This window comes from Balaenoptera borealis (assembly GCF_965194805.1).
Source record: "Balaenoptera borealis genome assembly, chromosome: 4".
NCBI lineage: Eukaryota > Metazoa > Chordata > Mammalia > Artiodactyla > Balaenopteridae > Balaenoptera > Balaenoptera borealis.
The window spans coordinates 58368189-58390756 of record NC_138861.1 but is presented as its reverse complement, the minus strand read 5'-3'; the positions used below and the strand labels follow the sequence as shown (position 1 = coordinate 58390756).

The window sequence follows — 22568 nt, the reverse complement described above, 5'->3', positions numbered from 1 at the left end:
TACCAACTCTAAACATAAAAGCAAGGGAAAGGAAAACCTGGTGCCATGCGGAAGTATTTCTTTTCTGTTATTGTCATATTTTAATTTAATTACATTGGTGAGAATTCATGTCCTCCCTAACACACTCCAAATGCTTCTTGTTTCTAATTTTTTAGTGCATATACTGATCATAATCTGAGCCCCACCTGAGAAAGCAGCTCACTCTTCAAGGCCATAGCTGATCCTTAAAAGCATGAAAGAGAAATTTTTGGTATCGCTTATACTCCGTTGTGAGACTCCAAGTCATAATCTCTGTAAATGCTTGAGTGCAACTGACAAAAAAAATCTGACCTAGAATCCTCTTCAAGCTCGGATCACATAAATTTGCCACGGAATTTCGATAGCAGCCCCAGTTTATCCAGTACTTGTCACTAGCTCCGGCTCCTTGCTTCACCGTCTGTGCTGTGTTCTTATTACTGAGACTAACTTGGCTTTGAAGCAGTTTCAACATTCCACAAGTCACAATGTGTTCTTGGAAGTTATGTCTCAGTGCCACCTAGTAACTATTTTTCTGGCAACCATTTCTTTTCAACTTCAGGTACAGCACATTGGTTAATCTTATTCTTTAATTGATGGCACCCCATTAGCAACTGGGTGTACAAGGCCCTCTCTTAATCATTCATTTATATACTCCTTTTCTTCTCCATTTTCCACTTCTACTCCTCTGCTCTCACCGTAAGCAATCATTCTTAAGTGTATGCGTTCTGTAAAGTGTATATTTTTGTTTTGATGCATACATTTTTAATTTATATAAATCATATCATTGTAAAAAATCTCATCTCTTTCTTTACTACATTTTTAAAAAGTCTAACCATGTTGCCAAGTAAAATCTAGACTGTTGCATCTGATACCTAGTTATCCGTCCATTTTACCCATCTACATCACAAAAATGAGCATGCACATTGTCCTTAACTCACCGATATTGCTAATAATGCTGCGACAAACATCCTCGTACATCTTCCCTTACAGGTCAGACTCCCTCTGGATTCCTATACCATTCCCGGCAGCAGAAATACTGGGGTATAGGTAATATATGTGCCAGTCTGGTTCCCACCAGGAAAACAGAACCCACTCTAAGCATGTAAAACCAAGGGACTTTATTTATTTTTTAATTAATTAATTAATTAATTAATTTTTGGCTGTGTTGGGTCTTCGTTTCTGTGCGAGGGCTTTCTCTAGTTGCGGCAAGCGGGGGCCACTCTTCATCGCGGTGCGTGGGCCTCTCACTATCGTGGCCTCTCTTGTTGCGGAGCACAGGCTCCAGACGCGCAGGCTCAGTAGTTGTGGCTCAAGGGCCTAGTTGCTCCGCGGCATGTGGGATCTTCCCAGACCAGGGCTCGAACCCATGTCCCCTGCATTAGCAGGCAGATTCTCAACCACTGCACCACCAGGGAAGCCCCAAACCAACGGACTTTAATGCAAAGAACATGTTGCAGAGGTGATGGAAGTGCTGAGAGCCAAACTGGGGATATGAGGTAACTGAGAGATTAGCAACAGCACGAACACGCTTACCACATCCAAACTGCAGGAATTACTTGTAATAGGAGCCTGAGTCTGATGGAAGCTGCCCAGTGGAAGCTGAAAGAGAAGGAAAAAATATAGATACCCCCTTGGAGACAGAGGGAAAGAGAGAAATACCCTGACTTTTCCCTTCTCCCATCCCCAGTGTCCTATCAGTGCTTTCTGCTGCATTCCCAAATGCATCCTGCAGGTGCCAGAGCAGAGCAGGGACAGGTGAGGAACAAATAGAGGGCAGACAGTTGTAAGCACACCCTATTCTTGATTTGACTAAGTCCTGCTAGACTGCTCTCCATAATAACTAGCACCAGCTATACTCCTCTCAGCAGCATGTCCCCACATACCATCTACTCTTTATGGTCTACTGTACTCCAGAAAGTAGCAGTAGACACCTCTTCCATCTTCCTTTGAATATGTCTAGCCTATTGCAGATGCCGCAGGTAGCTCCTTAAATCTAGCAGCTTCCGGGAGCTCGGGAACCCACCCAGCGATTGGGCCATAGCCTCTTGAGGGCAGCAGCCTCAGCAGTTTTTGGTTTTTCTTGGGTTTTTTTTGGCTGTGTTGGGTCTTCGTTGCTGCACGCAGGCTTTCTCTAGTTGTGGCGAGCAGGGGCTACGCTTCGTTGCGGTGCGTGGGCTTCTCATTGTGGTGGCTTCTCTTGTTGCAGAGCATGGGCTCTAGGCGTGCTGGCTCAGTAGTGGCGGTGCACGGGCTTAGTTGCTCCATGGCACATGGATCTTCCCGGACCAGGGCTCGAACCCGTGTCCCCTGCATTGGCAGGCGGATTCTTAACCACTGCGCCACCAGGGAAGCCCCACTTCATCAGTTTTATTTGTAAGGCCCTACTTGTCATTATGCTCAATGCTACTGACCAAGTGATAAATATACTTGTTGATTATTGGTGTCATGCCTTACCCCTTATTGTTATGATTTGGCTTGCAGACTGCATTGGTGGCAGTCTTCAACAAGCCACCTGTGGCACTGTGGAGGGAAGTCTCTAGGGAGAGCCTGTGGGTGAGGGAAAGAGTTGATACTCAGCCAACAAGCATAGTTTAAGACCATAACGGTTGTCAAAACACTGTGTTGGTTGATAAATAGGCTCTGCTCTGAGCAATGCCAAGTGACCACTGTGCCCTGATTGCCCCAGCCACTTCCTTGGAAGCACCCCTCCCTCCAAGATCAGCAACTAAAGGGATATGTGTGGCCTGGCCAGGGGACTCTAGAACTCTGCTGCTGCAATCTGGCTCGCCACTTTCCCAATTGGTTCTTGCATATGGCTTACTGGTTGTTAAATATTTTAAATATCCTTCCCCTGGAGGAGTATCACAAAAGAAGCATAGGGGAAAGTCTGTAGACTTTTGGGTGTCCTATGACTCCCAGGAGCCTCCTTTCTATGTGTGACGATGGCAGAGAGAATTCTCCAGGATTATATTGCTGATAGAAAATGCTCCATGTTTTTTGCTTTTCTATTCATTTACAGCATACACAGTAAAGTGCACAAGGCTGAAGTGTACCGCTCATTGAATTTTTACATGTGTACACCCATGTATCCACCACCCAGATCAATATATAGAACGTTTTCAGCCTCCCAGCTGGCCCCCTCCTGCCTCCTTTCCATCAATTACCCCAAATAACCATAATACCACCATCTATCACTATTACTTAATTTTGCCTGTTTTAAAACTCTGTAAACGGAAGCATAGAGTACGTACTCTTTTGAGTCTCGTTTCTTTTGCTCAACATGAAAAATGTCCTTCCTTTGTGATTTATTTGGCTATTTTTCCAAATTGTTAAGTTGGATTCTTAGCTCATTAATTTCAACCTTTCTTCTTTTTTTTTTTTTTTGCATTTTTTACAATTTTTAAAAATTGTGGCAAAATACATATAACATAAAATTGACCACTTTAACCATTTTTAAGTGTACAATTCAGCAGCATTAATTACATTCACAATGTTGTGCAACCATCATGATTATTTCCAAAATTTTTCATCACCCCAAACAGAAGCTCTGTACTCATTAAGAAATAACTTCCTATTCCTCTCCCCCTTGAGTTCCTGGTAACCTCTAACTTTCTGTCTCAATGAATTTGCTGCTTCTAGATATTTCATGTAAGTGGAGTTACACAATATTTGTCCTTTTGCGTTTGGCTTATTTCACTTAACATGATATTTTCAAGGTTCATGCATGTTGTAGCATGTATCAGAATTTCATTCTTTTTATGGCTGAATAGTATCCCATTGTATGTATATATCACATTTTGTTTATCCATGTATTTTTTGATGGACACTTGGAATGGTTCTACCTTTTGGTTATTGTGAATAATGGTGCTATGAACATACTGTACAAATAACTGAGTCCTTGTTTTTAATTCTTTTGTGTATATACCTAGGAGTGGAGTTGCTGGGTCATACAGTAAGTCTATGTTCAGCTTTTTAAGGAATGGCCAAACTGTTTTTCAAAGCAGCTGTATCATTTTATGTTCCCACCAACAATGAACAAGTGTACCAACTTCTCCACATCATTGCCAACCTTTAAAATTTTTTTCTTCTTCTTCTTCTTTTTTTTTTTAGGCTGCACTGTGTGGCATGTGGGATCTTAGTTCCTGAGCAGGGGTTGAACCTGCGCCACCTGCAGTGGAAGAGCAGAGTTCTAACCACTGGACCCCCAGGGAAGTCCCCTTCTTTGTTTTTATAGCCATTCTAGTTGGTGTGAAGTACTATCTCATCGTGGCTTTGATTTATATTTCACTAATGACTAATGATTTTGAGCATCTTTTAATGTGCTTACTGGCCATTTGTATATCTTTGGAGAAATATCTGTTCAAGTCATTTGCCTATTTTTTAAATTGGGTTGTTTGTCTTTTTGTTATTGAGTGGTAGGAGTTTTTTAAAAAATATTCTGGATATTATACTCTTATCAGATATATGATTTGTAAATATTTTCTCCCATTCTGTGGATTGTTTACTCCCTTGACAGTTTCCTTTGATGCACAACACACTGGTATGTAATTTTTATGAAGTCCAGTTCATCTATTTTTTCTTTCATTGCTTCTGCTTTTGATGTCATATATAAGAAACCATTGCCAAATCCAAGGTTATGCAAATTTGCTCCTGTATTTTCTTCTGATTGTTATAGTTTTAGCTCTTAAAATTGTCTTTAATCCATTTTTGAGTTGATTTTGGTATATTCCATAAGGTAAGGGTCCGATTTCATCCTTTTGCATGTGGCTATCCATTATTTACTGAGGAGACTATTATTTCCTCATTGGTCTTGGCACCTTTGTCAAATATCAGTTGACCATTAATTTCTAGGCTCTAAATTCTACTCCACTGGTCTATACAGATGATTTTGATTATTGTAGCTTTTAGTAAGTTTTGAAGTAAGGAAACTTTGTTCTTTTTCAAAATTGTTTTGATTATTTTAGGTCCCTTAACCCAAAATTCCATATAAATTTTAGGATGAGTTTTCTATTTCTTCAAAAAACATCATTGGGACTTTGATAGGGATGCATTGAATCAGTATATCACTTTGGGTAGTACTGTTGTCTTAATAATAAGTCTTCTAAACCATGAACATGAGATATATTGATATTTCCATTTATTTAGGTCTTAACCTTTCTCCTTTTTCAGTTTAATAGTTTAAGGTGATTTCATTCTAAGTATCATTTTAGCTTCATCTCCCAGTTTTTGATATTTTTACATTTATTTTTAAATTTCTGTCTTGATATATTCCTTGACCCATGAATTATTTGTCTTGTTTTATTTTCAAATAAATACTTTTAAATATGATTTTATTATTGATATTTAATTTAATTGCAATATGATCAGGGTTGTGGGTTAAATGATACCAAGTCAGAGATGTGTAAAACTTGTTTTATGAATTTGCAAATATAATGTTGTATATGTTCTTGAGAAGAATGTTTTCTATGATTGTTGGATGCAAAGTTCAGCATATATCCATTAGATCAAGCTTTAAATTCTTTGTCCTCACTGATTTTTTTGGTCTGTTTATTACTGAGAGTTGTATTAAAATCTTCCCATTAGGATAGTGTATTAATCAATTTCTTTTGTAGGTCTATCAATTTTCCTTTTTGTATTTTAACCTATGTTATTACGTGCATACAAGTTTAGAATTGTGTATCTCTGTCTATCTACTGTGTATGCGTGTGTGTGAATTGAACCTTTTATCATTTTGCATAATGATACATTTAATACTCTTTATATATCTCTAATGATCTTTTTGCCTTAAAGTCTATTCTGTCTGATATTAATATAGTTACATCAGGTTTCGTTTGATTAATATCTACCTGGTACATCTTTCTTTATATTTCTTCAATCAATGTATTTACCTTCTTATTGATTAAATAAAATAATTCAGTATTTTAGATAAGTTCTTTTTGTTAATATCCACTGATTAGAATGTATTATGATTTTACACAACCCACTTTTTAAAAGAATACCAACGTATTTATAATTTTCTTTGTTCAACATTCCATCTCACATTGATATTCATTTGGGGATCATTTCCCTTTTATCTGAAGTGCAACCTTAGGTATGGTCTTTTGATGATAAATTCTGCCATTTTTTGTTTGTCTGAAATGTTTTTGAGCCATATTATTGGAAGATAGTTCTGCTAAGTATGCAGTTCTAAATTGACAGTTGTTTTTACTAAAACCTTGATTATTTAATGTCTTTGATTTCTATAATTGCTTTAGAAGTTAGCTTTCAGTCTATTTTTTGTTCCTTTGTAAGTAATCTATCTTTCCTATCTGGCTATTTTTAATGTCAAATATTTGTCTTTTGTATTCATGGTGAAATGCTAAGTGAGATTTTATTCTTATTTATCTTATGCAGAGTCCACGGTCCTTCCTGAAATTGAGAATTTGTATCTTTAATCAAGTCTGGAAAATTCTTAGCCATTATCTTTTAAAATATTGCCTCTCAATAGACATTTTTCCAAAGAAGACATACAGATGGCCAACAGGCACATGAAAAGTTTTTCAACATCGCTAATCGTCGGAGAAATGCAAATCAAAACCACAATAAGAAATCACCTCACACTTGTCAGAATGGCTATCATCAAAAAGTCTAGGGGCTTCCCTGGTGGCGCAGTGGTTAAGAATCCACCTGTCAATGCAGGGGACACGGGTTCGAGCCCTGGTCTGGGAAGATCCCACATGCTGCGGAGCAACTAGGCCCGTGAGCCACAATTGCTGAGCCTGTGCGTCTGGAGCCTGTGCTCCGCAACAAGAGAGGCCGCAATAGTGAGAGGCCCGCACACCGTGATGAAGAGTGGCCCCCGCTTGCTGCAACTAGAGAAAGCCCTTGCACAGAAAGGAAGACCCAACACAGCCAAAAAAAAAAAAAAAAGTCTACACAAAGAAGCAGGACATGCCCAATAAATGTTAGTTGGTGTTATTGTTGAAATTCCCCCCGCTCTCCTATAAGGCCCCCAACAGTGAAATTTTAGAATTAAATACAAGAAAGAGCTTTACTTTAAAAAAAAAAAAAGTCTACAAATAACAAATGTTGGCGAGGATGTGGAAAAAAGGGAACCCTCGTACACTGTTGGTGGGAATGTAAATTGGTGCAGCCACTGTGGAAAACAGTATGGAGGTTCCTTGAAAAATTAAAAGTAGAACTACCATATGATCCAGCATTTCCACTCCTGGATATAGCCAAAGAAAACAAAAACACTAATTTGAAAAGACACATGTACCCCAATGTTCATAGCAGCATAATTTACAATTGCCAACATATGGAAGCAACCTAACACCTTGTCCAGATGCCAAGGGTTTCTACTAATCCAAGACCATTTTATAATGTCTCAGCTTAAAGTTCTGTTGTTTTTGTTGTTTAAATGCTTTTTTTCTGGAAAGTACCATGAACTAAGTATTGCTGAGTATGTAGTAACATGTTACAGAGATAGTAATTAGTCCTTGAGTGGGAAAGATCCAGTAACAGTGTTTGGCAACCCTGTTACGGGTATTTGAGTAACCCTCTTTGGAAATAAAATGATCACACTACCTGCCAATAGGGCTAAAAACAAAACAAAACCCCATCATCCTCACTCTTAAATAACATCTACTTGTTGGATTACTATATGTAACACATTTTACCTTTGTGTTGCAAAAGAGAAAGAAGGGGAGAGAGAAGAGAATGAATGAGAGATTCTCTGAGTAATGACTATAATTAAGGCATGGAATGTGGTGAAATAAAAAGAATCTTAGTTATTTCCTACCAGATTTGAAATCAGACTTACTACATGGAGCAAATATCAACTTGTGAGGATACAGGAGTCATGAAAATAGGTGGTTTTTTATTAATTCATACAACACTACAAACTAACAAGATGACAGAGACCAAGTCTGTTTTATCCCCCATTGCCTCCCCAGTGCCTAGCATGGCCATAACAAACAATATTTGTTGAATGAGGGCCTACTGTGTGCTATGCACAGTACTAGGAGCAAGGTGGACATGACCCTAATCCTCAGTCCTAAGGAGAAATCCTACTTCCTCAAAGTAATAAAAGCTGGAATTTGCAATCAAACAAATATTAACGATATTATCGAAGATAATGAAAACAACTAACAGGGCTCCTTTTCATGATTACATTCATAGCTTTCTCTATCAACTATTATAACAACTCTGTGAAGTAGCCGGGCAAATATTAACATCCCCAGTTCACAGTTGAGATAATAATAATACTCAGTAGTTATTGAGGGATTCTTACTTGCCAGCACAGCGTTCAATGCTTTACATTCATTATCTCATTGAATTCTCCAATAACCCTATAGGCAGATACTACTATTTCCCCCATTTTCAGACTAGGAAATCAATGAAACTAAAACAAATTTAAGCAACTGTGCGGGGGTGGGGGGGAGTGCATAATTATTAAGTGGCAGAATCATGATTTCTCTCAAGTGGTGGGGCTCCAGGGTTTTCCACTGCGCCTAGAAAAGGCAGCTGAACACACAGAGCAGGTGAAGATGCTGGAGCTAGTGCCAGTCGGGGCACCTTTATTACCATCCAGATATTTAACAGGTGCCCAAAGGTGAAGCTAATTTATTCCCAGAGAGTTTAAAGAGAAGACTCATCTTTAAATGACCACAAAAAGTATCCCACCATAACAGACACAATTTAACTACTGCAATAATTTTGAGGGAAGAGAAGGTTTTGCTGCTATTCCCTCTAGAAGCGACGCTCACTATTTAAATCAGGAACATTCAGAAGCAGCAAGAGAACTTAGCAAACCCCCAATACATCCTCACGCAATCCATATTTACGTGGGCAACTGCCTATCACGGCCAACTGGATGGCAATTTTACTGCTGAAGTTGAGTCCAGGCAAAAGAATCAAGCAACGCAAGAGCTGAGAGGGACTCTGGAAACCAGCTGGTGACTAGCTAGATACCAGTGCGCAGCCCCCGATTTACGGAGGCGGTGAGACTCGCGGAGTTCCAAGACCTCCAGAAAAGCATTCCGTGCTAAAAGGCCTTCCCACCATTAGAAATCACTCTATGCCTTTCGCCCCCTTTCCACTCCTTCTCTTGCTCTCTCTCCAGCTGCTTTCTTCCTTTTCTTCAACACATTTTTTTGAAACGGTGGTGAACAAAATAAACACGAACACGCCTTCCCAACAGATTAAAACATAATTAAACCAAGAACCTGATCCTTCGCGCGTCCCCTGCCACGGTCCACGCCCCCGGGCGTTGGAGAAGGCTCTGGTGAGGCGAGGGTTGTGGAACGCAGGGACGCCACGGGGACGCGTGTTCCCCCCTAGCAGCAGCGGGGCGCCCCGAGCGAGTCTGGGCAGCGCACAGCTCCGCGGGTCTCCTAGCGACCCGAGAGGCGGGGGAAACACACCACCGGAAGCCGGGTGGGCAGCCGGGGAACCACGGCTGACCGCAAGCGGCTGTTCGCACCGGCGGCGCGGGCCGGGGTGTCGCTGGGCATGGACTGCAGGCCCTGGTAAGCGCGCGCACGCGCAAGGGCGCATCCTGCGGCTGGAGCGTGGGGGGAGTTTGCACTCCCTGCTTGCTGCGGCTGGGGGCGGGGGATGGCCGGGGGCCGCGGAGGACCCAACTCCCTTTCCTCCTCATGGTCCCCCGCAAAAATAGACCGTAACCAGCGCGCGACGTTCCTCAATGCCAAGGACACCTTTTTTTTTGTTGTTGTTGTTATCCTCACAGTCCCCCAGAGGATGTAGATGAATATACCCATTCCAGATGGGAAACTGATGGCCATAGAGTCCTCTGCGCAGACTGGTTTAGCCTGCGACCCGCCCTTCTCCGGGTTAGACAGCACCTGGAGCTTTGGCCACCCAGCTGGTAACTGTGGCCAAGCTGAGTCCGTGTTTGGAGAGTACCTCGGGTACTGGGGTGGTCTGCTGCCGTTTTGAATGTGTTGATCTCAGAGAGACAGCAGGCAGCTGTCCTGAAGAGAGGTCTTAGTTCCCTGCCCAGGAATTGAACCTGGGTAGCCTGGATGAAAACCAGGAATCCTAGCCACCAGGGGCTAGAGGCTAGAAGCAAAGTTCCCCTGGCTCTTACCCCCATTGAAAGCAAGAATGTTTCAAGGAGGCAAAAACTGTAAAAACAGGTACAGCGTTTATTATTAGAGACACAGCACAATGTATGGGAGAGCACACACTGAAACAGTTTATTTAAGTCAGGAGCTAGGCGGAAATACACACCCAGAGAGAAAGGGTATGGGCGTCCTCTCTTAATGAGGAGGAGGCAGTAAGTCAGAAACTAGGCGGAAATACACAATCGGAGAGGAGTGCTGGCCTGAATGAGAAGAGCAGTGAAGAGGTGATTTAAATCCCTTCTATAGGACAGTCCTTCCAGGTCTTTGTTTACATCTGGCCAATTATCTTGCTTCTTTGTTCACACCTGACTGGTCCTAGGACGCTCCCCAACATGCGTGTGCAACTTTTTGCTAAGATGGATCCCACTGCAGAGGCCTGTGGGTGCATGTCCACACTTACTATGGGGTGGCGCCCCCTCCCTTTTTGACCGCCAAGGAGCCTTCCTGCGCATGTGCAGAAAGGGAAGTTTTCCTGACCTCAGGAGTGGTCATCTTATCTCTTTACTTCAGCTGAGCTCAGCTTCTGCCACTGGCTTTGTCCTTGGAGTGTCTGGGGGAGAACAAAGCTTCAATTTTACTCGACGTGACAGACACCAGCTGTCCAGCCCAGGGGCCCATCTGTCTCCTACCTCAGTGTCACTGCCGCAGGACAGGAAGCTGAGGCTTTCTGCCTTTGCTGATTCCTCGAGCTGCTTATGAGAATGGAATTCGGCTCTCTTGTAGGCAGCATAATGTGGTGGTTAAGATTACAAAGTCTAGAATCAGAAAGGCTGGAGTTGAAGGCCAGTTTTCCTCTTGTTTGACTGGTGACCTTAGGCAACTTAGTTGCTGTTTCTGGACTCAGTTTTCTTACCTGTAAAATGGGGACAATAAAAGGAATCAGCTTTATAGGATTGTTGTGAGGATTTACTGACACAGCACCTGTGAAGCAGTCACTGCCACATACATACACTGTATACATGTTAGCAATTATGAACTCTTTGAGAATCTCTCCCCACCCCCATTTTCAAACTGTTTGCTTTGAAATAATTATAGACTCACAAGAAGTTGCAGATATAGTGCAGAGGCCCCATATACCCTTCCTCCAGATGCTTCCAGTAGTACCATCGTGCATAATGATAGTACATTACCAAAGCAGAAAATCAGCACTGGTGCAGTATATGAATTAGACGGTAGACTTTACTTGAATTTCACCAGTTTTCACTTGTACTTGTGTGTGTGTGTGTGTGTGTGTGTGTGTGTGGTTCACTAAAATGTTGTCATATGTGTACATCAAGATACAAAACTGTTTCCTCACCTCAAGGGAACCACTTCATGCTATCCCTTTATTATCATTCATTTTCCCACCACAACCCTTGGCAACCACTAATTTGACCTCCATTTCTATAATTTTGTTCTTTTGAGGATGTTAGATAAATAGAGTAATACCTTTATTAAAGGTATAAAACTTTTGAGATTGGCTCTTTTTCATTCAGCGAAAGCCCTTGAGATCCATCCAAGAGATTGTGTGCATCAACAGTTAGTTCATTTTTACTGCTGAGTTGTACTTCATGGCATGGATGTATCATGGCTTATCCATTCATGTGCTGAAAGTCATTCAGGTCGTTTCTAGTTTTTAGCTATTACATATAAAGCTGCTATGAACATTTGCGTACAACTTTTTGTGTGAACATAAGTTTTCATTTCTTTAGGATAAATGCCTGACACTCTTGCAATTCTTAAAAGTGGAAATATCCAAGTATCATATAGTGACTGTGAAAATAGTAAATGTTTAGAAAAAATGTTTTATTTTCTGGGTCAAGCAAAATTTTTCATGAACTTAACAGAATGCAGAGAGGTAAGCTTATCAGCTATGAGAGGTAAAGTGGGGTCATGGGAAGCCCTCCAGCCAGATTGGTTGCCTTATTCACCTCTTTGGAACTCAGTTTCCTCATTGAAAAGTGAGGAAGGTGGACTAGATTTCTTTCAAAGTTTCTGCCAGCTCTAACAATCTATGAGGTTTGAGCTAGCTGCCACACTTTCCCCAGTCTGAGTTGTATGACTGTCCTTAAGTAAAAATATTGGTTATCAGATTTGATTTTATGAAGTGCTTGGGTGTTTGAATTTGTTGTAAATGTGTGGAAAATACACTTTGGTAAAGATATTTAACACTGTGGAGGGTAACTTGCTAACAGGTCATACTGAGTGGGTCATCAAATCTCAAGATTAGATGGAATTTCGACATTCCCACCACTTAGCTATTTAAGAGTGACTTATTAATTGCAAAGGGCAACTTTTTGTAAACTCATGTTTTTATATCCTTTCATTTAGATCTTCACAGTGGAGATGGGTTAAGCCCTTACAACACACACATGCACGCACAGCAAGCAAGAAGTTTCTAGGACTCATAAGAAAAGAATAGAGATCAAGCTGGAATCTCTTAAAAATGTTTTGTGCCCATAAGGATGAGTTCAACAAGGAGTAGATTTGCTGTAACGAGTAATTATAGATGAGAAGGGCCTGAAGGTGGAAGAGGCTTCAAGGAAAGACACCAATAATATAGAAATATCTGACTAGGGCAGTGTGATGTATTAGGATAATGAGAGACCTGCCATTAAGCTGCTCAGGTTCCAAGTCCTGACTTTGGCAATGGCTGGATATATTAGATTATCCAGGTCCCATTTTCCTTCCTATTTGTCCATCTGTCTCTTCCATCTTAGCTTCATGCCCTGACTACTCAGTGCAAACAGGGGTCTGATGGGTAAAGAAACAGAATGAAGCAGTCTGCGTATAAGGCAGTAGGGAGTGGTAGAGACTGTGAATAAGAGAGCATAGGACTTGTCTAAAGATGGCAGCCCTTATACCAATAATAGCTTCATGGATAGGTGGACCCAGTGTCCCCAGAGCTCCTGATTTTTGTTCCAGATTATTTGTGTGAACTTTTTTATATGTCAGAAGCTCTGGCATAGTGGTTAAACACCTTTCTCCAGAGGCACACTACCTGTATTAAAATTTCAGCTCTCCCCCTTATTAGCTGTGGGAACTTTGACAAGTGTTTGTTTTTCAACTTCTTTGTGCCTCAATTTCCTTATCTGTAAATGGGAATAATATTAGTACCTACTTCATAGGATTGTTATGAGATTAAAATAAGTTAATTCATGTAAAGCACTTAGAACAACACGTGTCATATAGAAAGTTCTCAATACATGTGAACTATTATGATTCTTATTAAAACACAAATGGGATCAAATGACAGGTTTGTGGGCCTGATACAGTCCATGAACAACCAGTTTGCAACCCTTGACCCCCTGAGTTTAGAGGAGAAATCAAGGTCCACAAAGGTTAAATGAAGGGCGAAGGTCATGCAGCTAGTTAGGGGCGAGTTGTCGCTGTGTCCAAGTTCTTCCCACTGCACTGTGTCCCTTTAAGGGATAAGAAAGAGTCCCAGGAGGGGTCACAACTTGTGAGCATTCTTCACAAAGAGACTGGATAGCTGGACGGTGGTGACAGCACCACCAAATGTAATAATGGATGACATTTGCACATAGTGACACGGATGGGCCTTCATGGTATCCTGCTTGGTAAGCAAGTGACAGAATAGTACCATTTATGTACATGAAGGATACCCAGGTCTAGGATGTCTGCAAACAACGGGTACATTCCAAATCTGTTAGAGTGGTTTTGCGTGTGCAGGGGAGGGCAATGATGGTGGGGTATGGGAATAACGTAGAATAAAGAAAACAGGAGCGGGGCCTTGCACAGACCAGCGTTAATGTGCCATGAACCAGGACTACGATTAACTCAGACTTCTCCACGTGACCCTCCCTTCCCCCACCTCTCCTCCTAAAACAGGTGGAGACCAGCCTGCTCGCAGCCTCCTTCTCCCACCCTTGTGGTCCTTGTGGTCCATAACACCGGCATGTTGTCTTGCAGGTCCAGAGAAGATCTGCCGTCCAAGTGCTTCGCAAAGCACAGGCGCAGGTCGCCATGTCCCACGTCACTGAACAGCCGGCAGTGGAGATTTGTGAGAACGCGACTGGATGACTTCCGGAAAGGCCGCCCGCCGCGCGGAGGTGGGATCACTCAGGGCCCCGAGGAGGGCTTTCTCCCCCAGATTTATCACAGAGCTCCCCGACCTGCCCCGAGGAGGAGACAGAAGAACATGCTGCGTCGGGAAGCAGCCCCGTGTTCCACGCTGTCGCCGGCCCGGCAGGCACGGAACGACTTCCGGGCGGACGTGGAGGCCCAGCCGACCCCGCACCCCTCGGCTCTCTACGCGGACCTGGAGGAAGACATGCCTGCGGAGGTGACCACCTGGAGAATATCGCTCCTTAGAGGCCTGGGGAGTTCCCGCCAGGGCGTGAGGGTGATGAATGTCTCCCCAGGGGGAGCGTTCTCCTGGGGTTTGGAGCCGCCTTCTAAGAAACGCAAATGGCAGCAACGTACCCACTGCTCCGTGCGCTTCCTACGAGGCCATCCGACTTATAAAGGCCCAGCAAACCAGAAGTGTTTGGCTTCTTTACCCCTGAAGCTCTACCAGTCTACTCTGCTTGTGACTTTTTAGGGGGAGAATATAGTGGAGGAATTGCTCAGTCCTGCTTCTGTCACGTTAGCCTGGTCTGGGGAGGTGTCCGTGAGAATTATTAACTGGTGGCTAGCAAGGCACCTGAGCACCTGAAATGGCATGGGAAAATTCACCAGGTTGCCAAGACTAGGGCTGGGCAGCAGCTGCAATATGTCACCACTGTCCCAGGCGTCTTTTAACTTGCAGGTCTAATGTCCTTAGCATATGTCTCTTGTCCTTATAGCTCAAAATGGCTTCCACACCTCCAGGCATCGAGTCTGTCTTTCAGACAAGAAGGGGAAGGGGCAAAGTTTAAAAGTTGCATGCCAGCTGACTCTTTTAATCAGGCAAATAGTAGCTTTCCCAGTAAACATCTCATTCATCTGACCACTCTTAGCTGCTAGGGGGTCTGGAAAATTGAATTTCTTGGGTGGGTTTTGCAGCACTGAACAAAATCCAGGACAGAATTCTATTAGATTTAAGGAAAGGGGGCAGGATGGATATTGGACAGGGAACTAACAGTGCCTGCTACTCCCCCTACCCCCCCTACCCCCCTACCCCCTGCAGTCTGTTCCCTGTGTCAGCAAGGATGACAGTTGTTGAGAAGATGAACTCCTCTGCTCAAAGCTTCTCATTCGGAGTGAAGGCCTTGCCATGGTCTGTAAGGCCCCGTGTGTTCTGTGCTCCATCCCATTCCTGCCTTGCTCCCTCTCCAACCTCACCGCCTACTCCTCTGCCCTCCTCACTCGGCTGCAGCCACTCTGGCCTCCTGGCTGCTCAGCAAATGTGAACAAGCATGTCCAATTTAGGTCTCTGTTCCTTTGTCTGCCAGGCTCACTCCTTCACTTGCTTCAGCTCTTTCCTCAATTATCTCCTCACTGGAGAGGCCTACATAAAATAGCACTCCCCTCCCCCTCATCCTCTGTCCCTTACCATGATCTATTTCCATCCTAGCAGTTGTCAGCACTGGGCTCCTCACTGGAATAAAAGCTCTACAAGGGCAGGGCTTTTCAAGGGCAGGGATTTTATCTGTGTCTTTCACTGTGTACCACCAATACCTGGCATATGGTAGACACTCAATAAATATTTATGGATAATGAATGAATGAATGAGTAAGTGATTAGTGTCAGGGAAGTCTGTAGAAAGGACAACTGGAATTTCTAATCAATGATTTGCCCCCTGGGCTTTCCTTCACTGCCTCCTGCAGGCCAGAGCTTCTGAGTCCATGACAAAGAGATTGTTTGCACATGTCCTTAGAGGGCACATGGGACTGTGGCTCTTATTCCCATGTCTGACCTCCTCAAACAGATGTGTTGGCTTCCTTCTGAAGCAGGATCTCTTCTTTTGGTGCTATGATGGCCACCAACAGCTCTAGATGTAAAGTTTACCCAGAAAAACAACACCTCTTTTTGCACGGTTCCAGCAAAATTCCATGACCAAATTTCCCTGGGTCTCACTTGGGTCTTATACCCATTCCTAAGCCAGTCACTGTGGGCCTGATTAGCCTGGTCAGCCTGCAGGGTGAGGAGTGGTCAGGCCAATTCAGGTCACAAGGACTGAGAGTGGAGGGAGACATGATTCTCCAAAGAAAAGTCTAGATACTGTTACTCATAGGAGGAAGAATGGATGGTGGGCAGTCAAATAAACAGAAATCCTCTAGAGACACTTTTTTCTGTGGGGCAGTGGGGTCCAGGTGGGCCCAGAGGCACTGTTCCATCTAGAGGAGGTGGAACTTCAGTAAAAAGGCCACATAGCTAATGTGTAGGTGATAGACGTTTACCTGCAGCACCCAGCGCTGTATTTGCACTGGAATTGATGAACAGAATTGACCAAGTGGAAAGGAAAAGGAAATGGACGACTAGGTCTATTCTGTTTTAGAATCAAGGGGCACCTTTTCAGCTCATCTTTCTTTCCTCCAAAGTTGTTTTCTGTTTGTAACTCTTATTAAAGGTGCTGGAAGTGCTGGATCCTGACAGGAAGCTGGAGGACACATGGGGTTATTGTCAGGGCATCCGGAAAAGAATGAAGGAACCCACAAAACTTTTTAAAAAACATTCTACCCAAGTCTACCTGGGGCGGTAAGTATCGTTCTTAACCTCTCGCTCATTCCTCTCCCGTGATGAAACGTTCTAGTACAGATCTTCCTTGACTTACGGTGGGGTTATGTCTCCATAAACCATGGTACATGGAAAATACCGTAAGTCAAAGATGCATTTAATACACTTAACCTACCAAACATCATAGCGTAGCCTAGCCTACCTTAAACGTGCTCAGAACACTTCCATTAGTCTACAGTTGGGCAAAATCATCTAACACAAAGCTTATTGTATAATGAAGTGTCGAATATCTCATGTCATTTATTGAATACAGCACTGAAGGTGAGAAACAGGATGGTTGTGTGGGTACAGGATGGTTGTAAGTGTATCGGCTGTTTGCCTTTGTGATCACGTGGCTGACGGGGAGCTGTGGTTCGCAGCCCAGCATCACGAGACAGTATTGTCACTGCATATCACCAGCCCAGGAAAAGCTCCAAATTCAAAATTCAAAGTGCATTTTCTAGTGAATGAACGTTGCTTGCTTTTACTCCATCACGAAGTAGAAAAATCGTAAGTCGAACCATCATAAGTCAGTGACTATCTGTAGTTACCTTCTCAAAGCTTCTCATCTTTAGAATATTTTAGGAATAATTAAGAATCTTTAGAATAATTAAGAGAAGTAAAAGTAACTAAGTTCCTGAGGAGGAGGGAAGGGAACCTCGGGTCCCGCTCTGAATAGTGTTTACTTCATAAATGGATGTGAATTAGCCAGCTATGGAGCGAGTACGGGTGTATCTGCGTGACTCTAGGACAGCTGTCGGAGAAGAAGAAAACTGCAGAAAACCTGATTGACTTTGATTAGCCCACAGTGGCTTTCTGCATTATCTATGGCAGAAGCCCTTTTATTCAACAGGACTGAGACCAGTAGTTGGTCGAATAACCAACCAAACAAACCAACCAACCAAGAGGCTAACATAGGGAAGTGCAGAAGGTGATACTTTAGTACTTAACACATTTTACTTTACCCTAAAGCATAACTGTACATTCACTTGCTAGTCTTTTAATATAAAGACTTTTTTGGAGTATGGGTCTGCTGCTTGGAGTTTCCCGGTCATCTTTTTTGCATAAACTACACCAGTAATGCCACCTTCATTGAACCTTTCCAAAGCACTAAGCTTAATTTTCATAGACACCGCTCTCTTTCATATCACACTTTTGTTTTCTCCATTCACATATTATTTAATTTAAAATGCAAATGCCATGATAAGTATATTTGACACAAACAGATTTGGGATATGCATTTGACTGTTGAAATTAATGAGATCACTGGCAGACACTGAAGCGTATGGGTGAACTAGAGGGCAGCCCAGCCACAGAACCCAGGCCACTTACATAGGACCCAGGACCACGCCCAGGGTGTTTGGAAGGGGCCACGGAGAGCTTTGCTAGTCTCACGAGTTAGCTACATGGAAGTGGAGTGAGAGAGAATCCACTGATTAATTATACATGTTGGTTAGGGTGGGACACGAGGTGACAGGAGCCCCACTGTTCTGGCCCCTTAGTGTACCCCTGGTCAGTTTGGGGAGAGCAACTGGGCAAACTCCTCTCAGCTCTGCCCTTCTACTGGAAAGCAAGACAGCCCATGGAAGCACGAGTTCTCCTCTCTTCCTTCCTTCTTGAAGGGATCCCCACCCTGGTCCATGCCGCTGCTGCCCGGATGGGACAGTCTGCCCATTTCTGGATTTCAGTTAGCAAGTCCTCTTGGACCTGAACCCAAGTGCTCCAACACGGCTGCTGCCAGTGATAAAAGGGACATTTTGGCTTTTGTCTTTGCTCTTTGTATTATTTTTCAGTGCTTAGAATGTGGGTGGGGAAGCGGGAGGAGTGTTGTAAGTAGGGGGTCCCCTTGGAGACTCCAACAGTGTGGGTCAGTGTGGCCCTGTGAGCATCTTTGAATTCTTGACCCTCAGGGACCACTAGCTCATTCTATTTATGCAAAAAGATCAACAGTACTTATCAAGCACCTACTATGGGTCATGGTCAGTGCTAGGTTCTGAGGACGCAGTGGTAAACAAGTTAGGACCCCATCCTCGTGGTGACTGCAGACTGGTGTGGAAGAAAGCATTAAATATCAAGGGCATCGAGTCTTTTTGTTCACAAAGCCACATGTTTATGAAATATTACTTTTCTTTTATTTCTATTTATATCTGACACCCAGCCCTCATCCCACTGAATAGCAAACATTCAGTCATGGTCATTTTTTGTCGTATAAGAAAGTGGGATAGGCCTCTAGCAATTGCAGAGGCAATTAGATTGGTATTTCATTTCCTTCTGGTTTTGGGGACTCTTTCTTTTCTCAACCCTTGCTGTTTCTGTCACGCTCTGTGTATCCACCCCGCTCTCCCCATCCCATCTCAACACCTACATAATTGTTTCAGTGAGCTTGGGTTTCTACACAATATAAGATCTGTCTTTCACTTAGGCAGTTTTCTTGGTCAACCCTGCAAAAATCTCCAGGGCAAGAAATTTCAAGCTAATGGGTTATCTACTTAAGAGGGGAGAAGGTAAAGTATAGAGGAAATGAACAAAATTAATGTGTTAATAAATTGTCATATCACAAAATGAATGTATAATTATATAATGGCGAGGGTTTTTTTGGTCAGTGTATTCTCAGTTTCCTATGGCTGCTACACAAAGTAACACAAACTTGGTGGCTGAAAACAATAGAAATTTATTATCTTGCAGTTCTGAAGGCCTGAAGTCAGAAATCAGTATTACTGTGCTGAAATCAAAGTATCTGCAGGTACATGTTCTTCCAGAGGCTCTAGGGAATAATCTATTCCTTGCCTCTTTCAGCTTCTGTAGGCTTCCAGCCTTCCTTGGCTTGTGGCCATATCACTCCATTCCTCAAAGGGCAGCATCTTCAAATCTCTCCCTGCCCTGTCTTCACATCACCTTCTCCTCTGTGTGTGTCAAATCTTCCTCTGCCTCTCTCCTATAAGGCACTGTGATGGCGTTTAGGGCCCACCTAGATAATCCGGGATAATCTCCCCATCGCAAACTCCTTATTTTAATCATATCTGTAAAGACTCTTTTCCACATAAGTAACCTTTAGACGTTGCAAAGATTAGCACCTGATCTCTTTGGGAGCCATTAGCAGCCTCCCACATGAGGTAATATCTCCCATCTTTAAAACAACTTTCTTAAACTATATAGTCTCTTCTTTCCTTTAGAGCAGAACTCCTTGAAAGAGGTGTCCATACTCACTTCCTCTTTCATTCTTTCTTGAACGCACAGCAATCAGAACTCCACTGGATCTCCCTTGGGTCAAGGTCACCATTGGCCTCTATGTTACCTAATCAGTTCTCAGTGATCACCACTTGATGTAACAGTAGCAGCTGACACAATTGATATCATCTTTCTTGAAACACTTTTTCATTTTGTCTCTGGTACATCCTCTTTCTTGGTTCTCCTCCTGCGTCATGGCCCTCTCCCCAGTCTTCTTTTGCTGGTCCTTCCTCACCTTCTTTTTAACCTCGAAGTGCGTCAGTCTCTGACGTCTTCTTTTCTGCATGTTTACGCAATCTAAGTCACCTCATTCAGTCCGTCTATGTATGGACGTTTAACATTTGCCTTTGAGTGTATAATTGGCATCTCAGACTCGACAAGTCCTAACTGAACTCTTGATTTCTTCCCCAAACCTACACCTGCTTCTGTCTTCTCCAGATCAGTAAATAGTAACGCCATTCTTCCAGCGGCTTTTGAAACAGTGGTTGCAATCTGCCGAAAAATCCTAACGCCTTTACCTTTGAAATATACCTAGAATCTCACCTGTTCTACCACTGTCAGTCTATTCCAAGATACCATCATTTCTTGCCTGGATTATTGGAATAGTTTACTAACTGGTCTCATGTTCCACCCAGCCCCCACCCTCTGCCCCAGTCTGTTTGTTGCGCAATAGCTTAAGTGATTCTGTAAAAAACTTGTCATACAGTATCAGTCCTGTGCTCAAAATTCTCCAGTTGCTTACTTATTCAGAGTAAACTCCATAGTCCTTACAGCTGCCTCTCAAGTTCCTTATGATCAGGTTCCCATTATCTCTTCAGGCCTCATCCTCTACTATTATATCCTTTAAGTACTCCTCTCCAGTCGCAGTGACCTCTTTGTGTGCCTCATACATGCTTAGCACCAACCTCAGGGCCTTTGCACATGCTTTTCTTTTCTGCCTGGTGTCTGCATTGTTTGATATCTACATGGTTTAATCCCTTTCTTCTTTTGGGTCTCTGCTCAAAGATCACTTTGAGAGAACTTTTCTGTATAAATAAGAGCCCCCTGTCATCACTCTCCAACCCTCCTGCCCTGTTTTATTTTTCTTTATACCACTTATAATCACCTGGTACATATTTGTTTAGCTCTTTCCTATCTGTCTCTCCCTACTCAATTGTAAGCTCTGTGAGGACAGGGTCTTAACTTTATTTACAGCTGAATCCAAATGCCTAGAATGGTGCCTGGCACATAGTTGGTGCCTAATAAATACTTGTTGAATGGATGGATGCATGAATTAATATATAGGTGCTATGAATAAAAGGTACAGGGTGCTATGAATAAAATGTGGGTTCTGGGGACAGACTGTGTGAATACTTCCCTGAGGAAGTGGCATGTATGTTGAGACATAATGGGGATGAGGGAATGGAGTTGGCATTGCAGTCAGTTAGAATAACATGTACAAAGGCCCTGTGGCTGGATGGGAGCATGATAAATTCATGGAACTGAGAGGGGACCACTATGGTTGGAGCTCAGAGAGTGAGGGAGGGTGTAGTTACAGAAGAATCTGGAGAGATAGGCAAGGAACAGGCCATGAAGAGCCCTGAAAACTGAGTTTAGACTTAGATCTTTACTGCAGGAGTAACAAGAAGCTATTGAACTCAAAAATCTTGTACCTGAATGTCCATAGCAGCATTATTCATTATAGCCAAAGAGTGGCAACAACTCAAATATCCATCAACCAACTGATGATGGATAAACAAAATATGGTCTCTCCATACAATGGAATATTATTCAGCCATAAAAAAGGAAGAAACTACTGATACATGCTACAGCATGTATGAAACTTGAAAACATTATGCTAAGTGAAAGAAGTCAGACATAAAAGATCATATATTATATGGTTCCATTCAGATAAAATGCCCAGAATTGGCAAATCCACAGAGACACAAAGTAGATTAGTGGTTTTTAAGAGCAGAGAGAATGGTGGGGGTGCGGAGATGAACAGTGACTGTTAATGGTTATGGGGCCTCCTTTTTTGGGGTGACGAAGATGTTCCAGAATTAGTGGTGATGGTTGCACAACTTTGTAAATATATGAAAGCAACTGAATTGTATACTTTGAAATGGTAAATATTAGGGTGTGTGAGTTATATCTCAGTATTTAAAAAGAAGCTATTGAAGAGGCTTAATCCAGGATGAAGGGTAGCTGCATTTGATAAGACAAGATTTACATTTTGGGAATGGATTAGGGATTAGCAGTTAGGGCCTTAAGAGAAAATGCAGAGACCCCAGCAAGGAGCCTTTTGCAACAGTCCAGAGAAGGAGACAGAGTTAAAATCTACCAGATTTACTAATAGGCTGGATTTTAGGGCTGAGGGAGAGAGAAGGCAAGGATATCTCCTACTTGTCAAGATAGTCTTGACAGATTCCAAGCACTGTAATTTGGGTTTTTACCTGAAATAGGTCTTAAAAAATGGTACTCAGAATTTTAAAAAAAATTAACTTACAGTGATAAAATTCTATATCAGCTTTAATTGTTCTAAATAAATATGATATACTTGTCTTTATGATATTGATA

At 42.7% G+C, this 22568-nt stretch overlaps 2 protein-coding genes and 2 long non-coding RNA genes across 6 annotated transcripts in view; 2 read left to right on the top strand and 2 right to left on the bottom strand.

Annotated features, from left to right (window-relative positions):
- Positions 1-22568, top strand: part of SHROOM3 (shroom family member 3) — a 533396-nt gene that overhangs the window by 52879 nt on the left and 457949 nt on the right. The gene's annotated exons all lie outside the window — the stretch shown is intronic.
- Positions 1035-9311, bottom strand: LOC309627481. The gene is made up of 3 exons (XR_014243756.1): positions 9225-9311; positions 2473-2565; positions 1035-1617 (listed from the first exon to the last, which is right to left on the bottom strand). It is a non-coding gene; the product is annotated as an uncharacterized lncRNA (long non-coding RNA).
- The window catches only part of FAM47E (family with sequence similarity 47 member E), a 30549-nt gene continuing 17428 nt past the window's right edge, over positions 9448-22568 (top strand). For both annotated transcript variants that reach the window (XM_082389399.1, XM_082389398.1), the window contains exons 1-3: positions 9448-9527; positions 14058-14430; positions 16639-16766. In XM_082389399.1, coding sequence (XP_082245525.1) covers positions 9511-9527; positions 14058-14430; positions 16639-16766 — 518 coding nt within the window. In that variant the 5' untranslated portion in view covers positions 9448-9510. The remainder of the gene's footprint in view (positions 9528-14057; positions 14431-16638; positions 16767-22568) is intronic.
- LOC309627477 overlaps positions 10150-22568 on the bottom strand; it is a 38347-nt gene continuing 25928 nt past the window's right edge. The window contains exons 3-4 of one of the 2 annotated variants that reach the window (XR_014243750.1): positions 10775-10998; positions 10150-10695 (exon numbers count right to left, since the gene is read on the bottom strand). This is a non-coding gene — a long non-coding RNA (uncharacterized lncRNA). Of the gene's footprint in view, positions 10999-22568 lie in introns of both variants that reach the window. The other variant, XR_014243749.1, reaches the window with a different exon arrangement.